The following is a 14,389-nucleotide window of genomic DNA, read 5'->3' on the forward strand; positions in this document are numbered from 1 at the left end:
ATATATTTTTATTAACATGTATAAGAATTATAAAGTAATTATATTGTTAGTATTGTAAAACACTAAATAAGTTTCAATTAAAATTTCACTTTAAATTTTATTTAAAATTTTAATTTAATTTAAATAAAACATGACTAATAAATATTTTAAAGTTAAATTAATTTATTTACTATCAACTAAAAACCAACTACGAAAATCATATTAAGAAAATAACTCTATTTAAAACTCGTGAATAAGCTCGACAAGATATTCAATTAAAATGTGGATACACTTGAAGTAAGATATAAATTATATGTAATATTTTAATTAAACTTAGATAAAATAAGTTCAATTAATTAAAATTAAAATTGTTTTTATATTATTAGGCTAAATTATAAAATTCATTCAAATTTCTCAAAAAAAACTAAATTAAATTAAAAATACAAAAAAATTACTGAACTAGTGCCTTTTTTTGTTTATTTATTCTTTAAGATTATTTACATACATACCACTTTATTCCTATGCATTTACATGTCCAAAATCTAAACTTTAATTTTAACATATATGTAACCTTATCTAAGTCTGAAATTGCGTATTTCATTATTTAAAAATTAAAATAATTATATTTTTTCGTGTTCTAAAACTTTGGATGGTATAAATGTAAAAAAGAAAAAAAAAATAGTTCAGATCTTAGATATATAAAAACAAAGGAATCGAGTCATTTATATGTAAATGCATCAAATATATTAATGTGGTTTCTCTTTTCACCTTTGCCTATTTGTCTCACATCATAGGGCACACATTTTCTGTCTGGACACCTGACGTATCTCTACGTGCGGTGCATGTTATTCCCGAGTTATTTTCAAATTATTTTTGAGTTATTTTCAATAATCTTGAAATAACACAGAAATAACTCAAAAATAAAGATTGCGGGTTATTTCTAAATTATTTCGGGATTATTGAAAATAACTCAAAAATAACCTGAAAATAACTCAGGAATATCCTGCGCTGCACGTAGAGCTACGTCAGGAGTCCGCACAGAAAAATTTTTGCATCATAGGACAAAAAAAGCAATATTGCTCTTTAAATTAGAAAGCGGAATTAAATCCACGTAGCAGTTGCAAAACTACAATAACAATAATAACAAAACATAAAAACTAATGAAATATCCTCTCTATCTTCTAAAGACCCCCCTTAACAAGTATATAAATAAAAATAAACTACACCTCATGCCTATTGAAAACACATAACAATACGCACCCCATCATAATAGATTTATTGCACCATCATTTAAAAAACATCATCTTGCACTAAGCCTGGAGACAGACATATCTGCCGATATCAGCCTCGAGCTCTCTCCTTCAAGAGCCTCCATGGGAGACACATCTAAGAAGGGGGGATCGCTCAGCACGAGCTCTTCGGCCTCCCCTCTGTTGCTCCTCAACATCTCCACCACCCTCGACATGGTCGGCCGGCTATGCGGGTCCGCTTGGGTGCATTGAAGACCTATCAAAATCACTTGGATTACATCGTCGCTCACATTCTTGTTGTAGATTCTGTTGTCGATGACGTTGTCCAATGTGTTCATCTTGTAATGGTTCCATACCTGTTAATGGCGAAAGTTGAGTCTTTGAAGATTAAGATTAGTTCCACTTGATTCTTGTGTATTTACAAATGTAACATATGAACTTCAATTTTTTACATATATGCAATCTTATGTATGCATGCAAATGTGTATTTCACTTCTTATCAGTTAAATTAGTAGTATTTTTTATGGATATGCAATATTTGGATGGCATAAATGTAAAAAAAAAACAAAGTTTAGGTGTTAGATATGTAAATAAATAGAATTTGCGTGGCATAAAACGAGGTGTTCATAACCAGACAAAACCAGCATAATTACCTAAAGTCAATCATTAGCCTAACAAATGCATATGCTCATTGCAATTAAAAATAAAAGACATACCACACAATTCTTATGTATTTACGTAACTAGCACCTATACTTCATATTTAATTGCACATTTAAGTGAAATATATCTTTCCATATAAAGATTTATGACTTCAAAATGTTATAAATAAAGGGGGTACATGCATACCATACAACTCTTATGCATCTAACACTTACATTTTCATATTTACTTACATGGCACTTAAACAAATCTTTAATATTACATCAAAAATATTACCATTCTTAACTTTTTAAAAGTAAAATTTACCCGTTCCATGATAGATTTATGACACCAAAGCTTTATAAAGATATACATGTCAAACTTTTAAGCGTTAGATATGTAAATATAGCTTTTTCTTCATAAAATTTGAAGTACCTTTGCTAGAAGTGAATGCTCTGCATGAGAACCAACTGGACTACTGCATCGTTTTCCGGTCACAATTTCGAGAACTAAAACACCGAAGCTGTAAACATCTGCCTTCTCAGTGAGATGCCCATGTACAATATACTCTGGAGCAAGATAACCCCTGAATACAGTGCAGAAACATGAGTTATTTACTCTTCCCACACACAGATTTTAGGGAAAAATATAATGATAATAATAGGAAAATATAAAATGGCCATAGAAAGAGGAGAAAAATGATCCCTCATCAGTGAGACTTCCTTATTTTTTAATGGTAAGCTCAATCATGAGCACAAAATAAGGAAGCGAGATCATCTTTGATCTATTAATTACTACTTAAAAAAAAACTAATTATTTTTAGGAAAATTTACACGCATGATGCTCAATTCTTATGTATTTATATATCTAACACCTAAATTTCAATTTTTACATATATGTTACATTACCTATGCATGAAAAATGTGTCTCACTTTTTAAAAGTTAAAACAGTAGTATTTTTGACGTGATGCGAAACATTTAGGAAGTATAAATGTAAAAAGCAAAGTTTAGATGTTAGATATGCAAACACAACAATAGGGAGGTATGTATGTAAATTCCCCTTATTTTTATAAGAAATTGCAGTGGTAAGGTGGACATTTTTATACATTAAGCCTACTTTAGGGAGAAAGAAAAATCAAAGTAAATTCCTTTTAACAAGCACCATTCTTACAATGTTCCCGCGATCCCAGTGGTAAGGTGAGTTTGATCCTGAGCGAAGGATCTCGCGAGGCCAAAATCTGTAATTTTGGGTTTAAGCTTGTCATCCAACAGAATATTACTGGCCTTTATGTCTCGATGAATAATCTTCGTGTCGGACTCATCATGGAGGTAAGATAGACCTTCTGCAACCCCTTGAATGATATCGAATCTCTGCTGCCAGTCCAAATGTTTATCACGACTCTCATCTGTTCCAATGTGTTAATGAGAAACCAAAATATAATATTTTTAACATGAACATTTATTATTGTCACTGCTTTCTTGTTATTTTTCAAAAATTTATATGGTGAGAAGCAGCTTTTGAGACAAGATCTACTTAAGAATGCTGCTCTTAGATTCTTTTCAAATATATATAACTCAACCTTTTTTGCTAAATTCATATATTTGTACATAATATATTCATGTTAATCATATATATATATATATATATACCTATAAAAGCTTTAAAAAAATTAATTTCCTCACAACAGCTTTACAATCACTTCTATAAAAACTTGCAAAAACCTCAAGTTCCACATGCAAAATCATATTAATATGATGTAGAAATAAACATCAAACTCAAATTCAAATTCTTCTAGCACAAAGTTCATGAAAAAATTTAAGCAAATTACCAAATATAAACAGATCTAGACTCCTGTTGCTGTAGTACTCATAAACAAGCAAGCTCTCAGAGCCATCTAAACTGCAGCCCAGCAGCCTCACCAGATTCTTGTGTCGAACTTGGTTCACCAAATCAACTTCATTAAAAAATTGATCGATCCATTGTCTTGTATTAAGAAACAGCTGTTTCACAGCAACTTCTTTTCCGTCGGAAAGAACTCCCTGAAAACATAACAAGCTTTCAGGAGTGTAAACAATTCATTGGTTATATTTAATAAGGCACCGTTTGTGATTACTTTTATTTCTTATTACTGTTTTTTTTTTCAATTTGTTTTGTTAGTGTTTTGTTTCGAAACAAAACATGTTTGAAATATTTGATTAGGATATAATTGTTTTTAAAAACACTTATAACACTAAAAGTTATTTTTGAGTGTTTAAAAAGCATGTTAATTTCTTTTTAGAAATAATATATATATATATATATATCTGAAAAAGACACTAAATAAATATCTTTAAGAAAATGAAGGAAAAAATAAAAATAAAAACAAAAGCAAAATACAAAATCAATCCCACACATGCCCTGGAGTGCCACAGTTACCTTGTATACAGTCCCATAGCTGCCTTGACCAAGTTTGTTTGACAACCTAAAGTTATTTGTAGCTTTTCTCAAGTCTTCATATTTGAAATTTAGATTTGATTGCAAAATAACTGCCGCCATTTCTTGCCCGTACAAGTCTGAAATAGAAAAAGTAAGTTTTGTGCTTCTGATTTCAATAATGATGGAGCTCATACTGCATACCTTTTAAGGAAGCACTCTTTTTTCTGCCCCATAAACCTCTTTTTTTAGCAATCAAGAGACCTACAAGTATTAAGAAGATGGCTCCAAGCAATAAACCGACTACTATCCATATAGCTTTACTTTTCCCTGAATGTTAAAGAAGATTCTAATAAGTGACCCCAAAAAATATAAAGAAATAAATCTTTTCCAGATCAATAATATTAGCAACAGTGCAAGTCAGAACAAAACGAGCAAAACAGCTGAATATAAATAAATCTTGTTTTATACACACACGCGCAAAAGCACACAAGCGCAGCGTACACGCACACATATGTTTCTTACTACTATTAATATAGGATGGACAAGGGTCTAAATGTAGGATTTTTAATGAAACTTAAGATGAGATGAACAACAACAGCAACAACAACAAAACCTTAATCCCACGTAGCTACATGAATCCTTTTTCTCCATTGCGTCCTATTAGTGTCATATTTTCATTTAGTTCTAATAAATTAAGATCATTTTTATACAATAAGCCTAAGTCTTCCTAGGCCTACATGTGCCTTTCTTAACATAAGTCGAATCTAAAACATCTACTCTTCAAATCGGATCATCGGATGGTCGACGTTTAATGTGACCAAACCATCTAAGATGACTTTCTCTAATTTTGTCTGGAGCTACACCAACCCTATCACGGATATATTCATTTGAGATGAGATGAACAATGAAATAAAAATAAAATTAACAATCTATAGGTTACAAACTCACAACTTCAGTAAAAAAATTGTTTCAAGGACAACAACTACTGCCTTGTGCATCTCAAAAGAAAGTTTAACAATCACTAAAAAAATTCCAAATTTTCACAAGAAAAGCAGCAACATACATAAAATTTACGCAATGATCAGATTTGTGGTTGAAAAAGAAAACTTGATATGAATCACTTTACAAAATTTCAATTTCGCACAAAAACAGCGACTAGAAAATTGAAGATAAGCTAAATTATAGAAATCGCCCCAAAGGGAAGGAGACTAGGCCTCACATCGGTACAATGAACATAAACGAATAATCCTTGAGCTTCTCATATTTGTTCAATAAGAATGAATTATAATCCCTGAGCTTCTCATAAAAGAATAATCCCAGTCTATCCTATTGCTTTTGCACTCAAAACTGGTCCATGCAAGAGCAACTCAGCTTCTTTGTAATTTTGATATTTTATAATTTAAAGGTCTCGAAAAACACTAAAACACCTAAATTTAAAAAGCAATGTGAACCATTAGTTGAAAATTAAAGTTAGATTAAAATAACTGAGCCCAAATAATAAGGATAAATCTAATGAAAAATGAAGAAGGTTATTCCACATTTAAATCAAAATCATCAAAATGTATATAAAATAGAAAACATAAGGCAAATATTTGGAATGCCATATAGGTTTCGCATCTATTGAAATGGTCATTTAAAATGAAATAAGATCCTTTTCAACATCCTTTATCTATCTCAAAACCACATCTCATAGAGATCAACCCATATAATAGAGTATAAAGTGTGTCTAATAGACATTGAAAACTAAAATGTGAAAAATAAAGTTTGGGGTGCCATTAAACCTCTACATTGTATTTTACATAAAAGCAAAGATCCAAATTTAATTAAGAAAATAAGAAAACATTCTTAGCAGCATTTCAAGTTTCAACTATTCAAAGCACTACATCACAAAGTGTAAACTAAGATTAAATAGCAAAATTAGTAATCATTCTATACAACAATTTTTTCACATGATTAAAAGTTAATAAACCTATGATATAAGGATTTAGACACCAGAACAAAAATACAATATGACATAAATACAAAATACACACAATATTGACATGAGCCACAAATAGTATTGGATGTGAAATTATAATATGTGTGTATCTTAAGAAACTAAGAAGCTTTTAAAAAAAATAATAATAATTCTAAATGGTATTTTTTTGCTCCTCTTCAAAGATTAAAAGCCTCCTATTAATTTTCAACTGCAAACAATTGTTCAATTCCCACCTCAAAAAACATGCCTAATACGCATGCTCATTATTTATTTATAATTTTTCTAATAGAATATAGGGTGCATGTTGCGTCCTACATATGCTAGCAATGCAAATTTTGAAACTAAGAAGTATCATTTCATCATAATCGATTGACAACAACATATTCATGACATACCGCTAGAACTCGAAGAGGTTTCATTTACATTCCAAAAAAGTCTTGTTGAGTATCTCATAAAACAACCAGCATAGAGTGCTCGTCCTTCTGTAGCCGGAGAACATGACAAAATTGCCGAAGAAGCGGCATCTAAACACGAGCTACAAAGGGCACTATTCAAGTTCTCCCAGCATTGAGCGAGAACATAAACGGTTGAGTTCAAATTCGATGCCGAACCAACAGCAAATCCATGACTATTTTGTGCTTTCAAAGACACATTGCCGACAGCCTCCTTCACCGCTTGACCAAAAATGATTGGATTTGAATTATTATTACTAAAAGAACATATTGCTGTATCATTTCGCGAAAATATCTCATTAAAAAAGGTGTAATTTTCATATCTCCCAAAACACCCATCAAGGAAGAGTGTGCCACCAGTATTTGGATAACATTTAGGCAGCTGAGATCTAATCTCCGAGAAGCACAGCTTACAATCTATTGAATTAAGGTCTCCATAACACTGAGCAAGAGCACAAACTGCATTAGGGTCCACCCCAGTGATGCTTGTTCCATATCCATTCGCATTAACATGACTGCTTAGATTATCCATTGAAGGAACAAAATTGTCTGCAAGAATAGCACCATTGGCGGCTAAAGTGTTATTGCAATACTGTGCGACAAGACTAGTTCTTGGATCCGCCATTGCAAGCTTTAAGAAGCTCAGCGATATGAGCGCGAGGCTGAGAGTCTGGATGTGTGCCGCAGGAGCCATTGATGGGATTTCCAAGATCTATACTGTAGAAAACTGAGAGTCCAAAAACTTACACTAAAGAATGGGGCTTGCCCTGAATATTAAACAGAAGGTCAACATCAGGAGATGAAACCTTAAGGGGACCTAATTTCCCCTATAAATTCAACAAAATTCCTTCATGATTGTATAACTTTAAATGTACGGTATGCTTGCTGTTCCTGAAGACATCTGTTGTACAAAAAAAGGTAAGATTTATCAGAATCGAAAGCAAGAAAATTAGATACACAGATAAAAACTCCACAGCATCGCTTAAACAAGTTCGGCCAACTACCATCGGCACAAAACCATTAACAAACAAAAATTCTCCATAAAAGCAGAGCATAACACCAAAAAGTAATAACAAAGAACAAATAAAACAAGAAGATATCTCTAAAATCCGAACTTCTGTTACCTCTTCAACATTAACCCCAAACAAATCACGTAGATAGATCAGAATTTATAGAAACATGCTGGCAGTACTTCAAAAACCCAATTTTTATCAAGCCTGGGTTTAGGGATAAAAAAGAAAAAACCAAAACATGAATCTAATTTGGCAGGTGAAAGAAGAACACAGAGCGAATGAAAAAAAGACTAAATTTTTGCAAGTTTCACGAGACAAAAAAAAAAAAAAAAGTTTGAGAGCTGCTCGTGAGCTAATAATACCTCTGAATCGCCACTGATGATATCTCCATGGAGAAACGAGAAGCAAAGAGAGAAGATAACCAGTGAAAAATGTATCTTTTCCTTCTTCTAGAATAGCGACACGGATAATCAGAAGGCTACAATTATGTCCATTTATCCGACTCCTGAAGTCCTCTATGGCTATGTTTTTCTTCCGCGTTGTCGGCCCGCAAACTCTGGCTATGTGTGGGCCTGTGGCTTTGCGGAAGAAAACTGTGTATCATATTATTATTATAATTATTATTATTGTGGTTGTTATGGTGGTGGATCATATTTGAGGTTAATATGATTTTATGTCTTGAATATATATCAATCAAAATTATATCTTTTTCATATGTATTTCTTGGATAATGACTGAGTAGAAAGGATGGATTTGAGAAAAGTCATAATGCTTTTTCATTAGTATAATTTTACATAATATATATATATATAAAGAGTTGACTTGGGGAGAAATTGCTAATTTTTTGGAGCCACATGTTTGTTTGATGTATTTTTTATATATTTTTATTTTGTTAAATACAAATTAACTTATTTTTCAAAAAATTAAAACTATTTAAAAGTTATTTTGAGTAGTTTTTAAAATAACTAAATATGTTGTAAAATATCAAACATGTTTTATTTCAAGTAAAAATAAAAATAAAATAAAATTTAAAAATAATCCCAATCAGTTTCTAAGTCATTTTAGGGAGACCACTTGAGGTCTATTTTGAGATACCCCAAAATAGAAATTTTTAGACATGTGGTTGTAAAGTTATGATGAAAAAAATAATTTTTTCAAAAGCTCCGGTAGGAATTATAAATGTATTTATTAAAAAAATTAGGGTATAGCCCTTTTTTTTTTAAGTTAATGCACTTTAACATGTAAGGTTGAAAAACTAATTTCCCGTTATAGAAATTTATAGAAATCAACAAGAAAAACACTTCCTCAAACAAAACTATGGTTGTGGTATGAAATGCAAGATAGATAGAAAGCTCTCTCAAACAGACCCTTAGTCTTATTATAATTCACATTTTAACTATAAAACCACTATATTTGGAAATAATATCTTCCCTCAAATAATCTTATACAAATTTTATTTGTGTTTCGGAGAGCTTGATTTGGGTCCATTTGAACTCGAATCGAACCTTTTTGGAATTCACAAGTCTCACCATATTGAAATATGCTAATTTCGATTATAAATTTATCAAAAACGAACTTTTCATTATCCAAGTCAATTCTTCGAGTTTCTAATTAAAATAACTTCTGTAATTACAATTAAATGTTCTGAGTATTTGAAGCAGACCAAAATTTAATGATTTAACAAATTAAAAACATTTTAAATTTTCAATATAAAAATAATTTAGATATATATATATATATATTTTTATTGGTTAGCTGAATCTGAGATCGAGGATGAAAACGTGCGGTCAATATTAAAAGGAGTTCGTCAAAATTCGTGGAAGGAATTTCTTCGACTACCTTACTTTTTTGACTTGGTCTGGAGTCCCGACCGAACATTTTGACCTTCCTTTTATTTTATTTTATTTTAATAAATGACAGGGGATTTAATTTTAATATATTCATGAGAAAATATATTATTTTTATCAATTAATGTCGATAATTATAATTTAAAATTTATCCATGCATTTAAGCTCTGATTTTTATTTTTATTTTTATAAAATTTTCGTGACCACGTCAACGCACTTCAATTTTTTAAAAAATATCTTTTATAAAAATATATATTTATAATTTTAGGGTTTAGGGTTTTTATATATATATATATATATATAATTTAAGACTTGATTCAAGGTGGAACTCCTTGACTTCAGAAGGCCTTTTCCAAACCTACAAAATAGGAGATCCAAAGAGCTCATCGACTGCTCAGAAGTATTTTTCTCCCCCTTGAGGGGGTGTTTGATAGCTTATTTTAAACATAAGGATTTAGTCATGAACTTAAATTAAATTCAGCCAAGCTTCATAAGAATGTAATTTAAGTCATATGCTCCGTTGAATCAGATCTTCTCTCAGTTAATTTCTTTTTCGACGTAATCTGATTCGTAGGCAGATTTAAGGGATTTATTTTGTCTCCGTTAAATCAGATCTTCTCTCAGTTAATTTCTTTTTCGACGTAAATATGTATATACTAATTCTGATTCGTAGGCGGATTTAAGGGATTTATTTCGTTGTGACCCGCAAGTTCCTTCTCCATCAAATATGGATTTGATAAATACAATTTATTGGATTTATTAAATCACATTTAGCGTAAATTGGGGATGTGGCCAAACACCCCCTTAGTTTAATACAAAAAATAACTAGAATTTTTTTAGCAGTAGAAGAATTGAATGTCTTATATCAGCATAATTCTTCAACAAACAAACATATAGTGATGTAAGAGAACCAATTTTGTTTATGTGAAAAAGCTCTAGAAATTGAATACACCACAGCGTTTGACCTAGTTAAAGTAATCCACTATAAAAATTGGAAGTAGATATTCACCATTCTCTTAGAATTAGAAAAAATGAGATTATAAAAATCAACAATCACAAATTTATAATAGTAGTTTGGCTACAGCTGTAAAAAGTCAACTATAAGAGTTATAGTTGATGGCTACAATACAAAGAGTTTGCAACAAAAATCATAGTTAGTAGTTAAGACAGTTGTAGTTGGTTACAAAAGTTGTAGTTAGTGGCTACAACGCTAGTAGTTGGTTGTAATAATTGTTGGTGGTGGTCAATAATAGCCTGTGGTAGTTGTTGGCAAACTCTGGTGTTTGGCAGTGAACTTTAGTGACCGACACAAACAACGTCGAAATTTAGAGAGTTAAGTTTATAAGTCAGCTTAATTTTTTTTCCTCCCGACTTTCAAGTGAAGAATAGAGTTCGAATTATAATTATTTAGAGGGACATTTTATTAAATTTAACAAGAATATCAAATCACTTAATTAGGCGGTCTATATTGATTTCTTTTATCATGGGTCATTTTTTTTCATTATTTAAGTGCTTTAATAACCTTGAAATTGGATGATCTTTAGCTTGTTGGATTCCTCTCTTTGACCCCTCTCGATTGGCCTATAAACGTGCTAAATTTTGTGATCGTTCAGTCATCCAATTGATACACCAATACATTCAACTACACTTCAAGAATAATGATATGTGATTATTTGGACTCGGATTGAATCACTTTCAGAGTCACTGAGTTCATCTTATTGAGATGCTCAACTTAACTATAAACTAAGAAAAATCGGAGCTTAGATGATCTTGAATTTGAATTTGGAATGTTTCCAACTCAAAATGCATTGAGATTTCATGCCCAGTGATAACAAATTTTTTGAACTCGCATCAAGTATATAGGTACATATGTACAAGTAAAAGGAAAAAAAATTGAGAAATTAAAAAAAAAATTCATGAGAAAGTAACAAATTAACAAAAATATGCCAAAATCAAAATTTTAGAGAATAAATGTGATATAAGAAAAAAATGCAGCATTATGCAGTCTACATGGTTTCGTACTCTTATCGCTGTTCTGAGATTTGTTTAGAATCAACAAACTAGTTATTTTTGTTGATTTGAGTTCACGAGTGATACGATATTAAAGATGATTAATTCTTGTATTTGATTAATAAGAGTTGTTAATTAGTATTAGTGAGAGTCTTGCACCTCTATAAATTGGTTGCATTTGGAGACATGAAAAATGAAAAATGATGTGACTAGTTCCTCTTCTTAATATTTTTTTTCTTCTTCCTATTCACCTAATTTTTGGAGTTGTCGACATCCTCGAATTGCCTTTTATCTTTGTCTAATCTGAGTTTTAATTCTCTGTTTCTATCCCACATAACTTTGGGAGTTTTTGTCATCCCTTAATTGTCGATTATCAAGATTAAAGAGAAGGGTTCATATAATTGGCGCTTTCATTTTAAAGCGGTGGTTAACGATAGGATATTAAGGATGATTAGTTCTTGCATTTGATGAATAAGAGTAGTTAATTAATATTAGTGAGTCTTATTATTCTATAAATTGGCTCCATTTGAAGGCATGAAAATTGAAAAATGGTGTTGTTTTCATTTCTTTCTTTTTTTTATTTTTAAAGGAATCGTCAGTTTTTCCATCGTCATATGCTTCCCTTTCCCAAATATGTTTCTCTTCCGGAACATATGAATGATCAAGTGAATAAGGGAATTGAAAAAGTAGGGCATACAACAAGGGCGAACAAATAAAAGAAATAATGTGCAGAACTTTCATGCGTCAAACCTTGCAAAGATAAGTCAAGCATATACGTCTGAATATGATCAGATTGAAATAACTTGTGTCGAGTATTCACAAATGAATACCTACAAAAGCTACCCACAACCAGAGATTCAAATGTGTAATCCTATTATAGGATCCATAGTACTCCCAAGGGGACGTATCCCACTTGATCAATTTTATCTTGGGGGTTGCCCAAGAATATTCTTGATCCAGAGAGTTATGCTTACATTTAAGATGATGAATAGCATAGAGGATGGTTAATTCGAATGGGAATGCTTTGATGTTACAAAGCTTTCGCTAAACCATGAGACAGAAAGTGAGTCTCTGATACACCTAAAATATATAGTGTTTTTATACACGTTTTATACCTATTTTTTTGAGATATTGCACTTTCATGAAATGTATTTGAGTATTTTTCTTGTAGATACAATCAAATGGATGAAAATGCTAAAATGAGTGAAAAAATGTCAAGTTTGGAGCAAAAATGAAGAAATGTGCAAAAATGAACTGGGGGGCCTAAGCGCGAGATGATCTACGTCTAAGTGCCAAGTACCTCGTGCTTAAATGCCAAAGTTAGTTACTTGAAGAAATACTTAATTGGAGTGAAATTTTGAAGAGGTGTTAGAAGCAACCCTTGATAAAAACGTGGGAAATAGCTCATGGACACGAAAATTCATTTAATTGGCTTATGAGGAGTCAACTTGTAGAAGATTTATTGAATTGAGACACCTTTTTAAGAGACACCAAGACACCCTTTGGGTTTTTATAAGAAAAGACTTAGATTTTCCAAGAGAAATGACCAGCAACCACCCACCAAAGTTTACAACCACCGCCGTCGCCGGCCACCTTTACTTTATTTTATTCTATTTTGAGTATTAATTTGTATTGTGAGAGAATGAAGAAAATTCAAAGGAACTTCAAGACATTTGGTGGAGAGAATTTGAGATAAATATTTATCTTTGTGACTGCACTTGGTTTTTAATTTAGATTTCTTGTTTTTGAGCTTGATTTCTACTTTTAAATTCATGTGTGATTGTGTTTTCTCCATGAATTTTGAGTAGTTTTTTTTTCATGAATTTTGAGTAGTTTTTTTGAGTAGTTTTTTTTTATCTTTTTTCCTTAAAATGATAATTGATTAAATGTTTAAAGGAAGTTGTGTGAAATATTAGTTTTCAAAGTTGGAAGAAGTTGTGATGATTCAAGACCTTGCACTTGATTTATTTATTGGTTTGGCCAATTAAGATGTTAAAACCTGTTGTGAGATGTTGTGAGAACATGGTTGTGAGAACATGTAAGATCTGAGATGATATTGCCTCAGTCAACAAATGGTTAGAATCACATATTGATTTTATGAATGAGAATGTAGTTGATGGAATTGAGTGCAAATAAATAGAGAAATATATTTTCAAGGGTGTAGAATTAGAGGGCTTTAGAGTGACAAGCTAAAGCCCCGAATTTGATTTATAGTTTTAGGTTTTGATACGAGATGTTAGCCCCCAGGTGGAGGGAGAAGAGGGAAGTCTAGAGTGAGAGCTAATGTCTTCTGTGTTTAGCCAATTTTCAAGATTATTCAAACTATAGATTAACCAATGTTCTTTATAACATTTTTAGTAAGGGTAAATAATATTATTGCTCCTACTTGGCGCAGCACATTTAGCATACTTCCACAACTGAATCTGCTCTTATTTGACACAACATATTTAACATACTTCCACAATTGAATTTATATATTTATCACTGATTCATGATTATGAAAAAGACATTTTATCTATATTGCCTTCATCTTGCAAGTATTTTAATTAAGTTAATTAGTTGTTCACTTTATTTTCAATTATCAAAAATCACGAAAAGAATCGAACTTTCATTTATATTATAGCATCTTAAGTTTGAGTAAGAATATATATTGCTAAGTATTTTGTTATTTAAATCCAATCCTCCCCGTCGGTTTGATATTCGGGACTTAATCAGAAAGTTTTATATTACTGAATAACGATACGTATACTTGCGTAGTATCCCATATTAAAATATTATAACGGTATTCTTATTTGCTTCATAG

At 31.1% G+C, this 14,389-nt stretch overlaps 1 protein-coding gene across 1 annotated transcript; it reads right to left on the reverse strand.

The window, feature by feature from the left end:
- Nucleotides 1–1,055: 1,055 nt before the first annotated feature.
- LOC110018911 (cysteine-rich receptor-like protein kinase 2) lies at nucleotides 1,056–8,274 on the reverse strand. Its single transcript, XM_020716389.1, has 8 exons — nucleotides 8,092–8,274; nucleotides 6,660–7,617; nucleotides 4,488–4,613; nucleotides 4,287–4,423; nucleotides 3,700–3,910; nucleotides 3,042–3,276; nucleotides 2,306–2,456; nucleotides 1,056–1,585 (listed from the first exon to the last, which is right to left on the reverse strand). Exons 2-8 carry the CDS (start codon nucleotides 7,408–7,410, stop codon nucleotides 1,280–1,282), a joined length of 1,917 nt encoding a protein of 638 aa, XP_020572048.1. The 5' UTR covers nucleotides 7,411–7,617; nucleotides 8,092–8,274; the 3' UTR covers nucleotides 1,056–1,279.
- Between the last annotated feature and the right edge of the window lie 6,115 nt (nucleotides 8,275–14,389).

This window comes from Phalaenopsis equestris, unplaced genomic scaffold (assembly GCF_001263595.1).
Source record: "Phalaenopsis equestris unplaced genomic scaffold, ASM126359v1 Scaffold000036, whole genome shotgun sequence".
Classification (NCBI taxonomy): domain Eukaryota; kingdom Viridiplantae; phylum Streptophyta; class Magnoliopsida; order Asparagales; family Orchidaceae; genus Phalaenopsis; species Phalaenopsis equestris.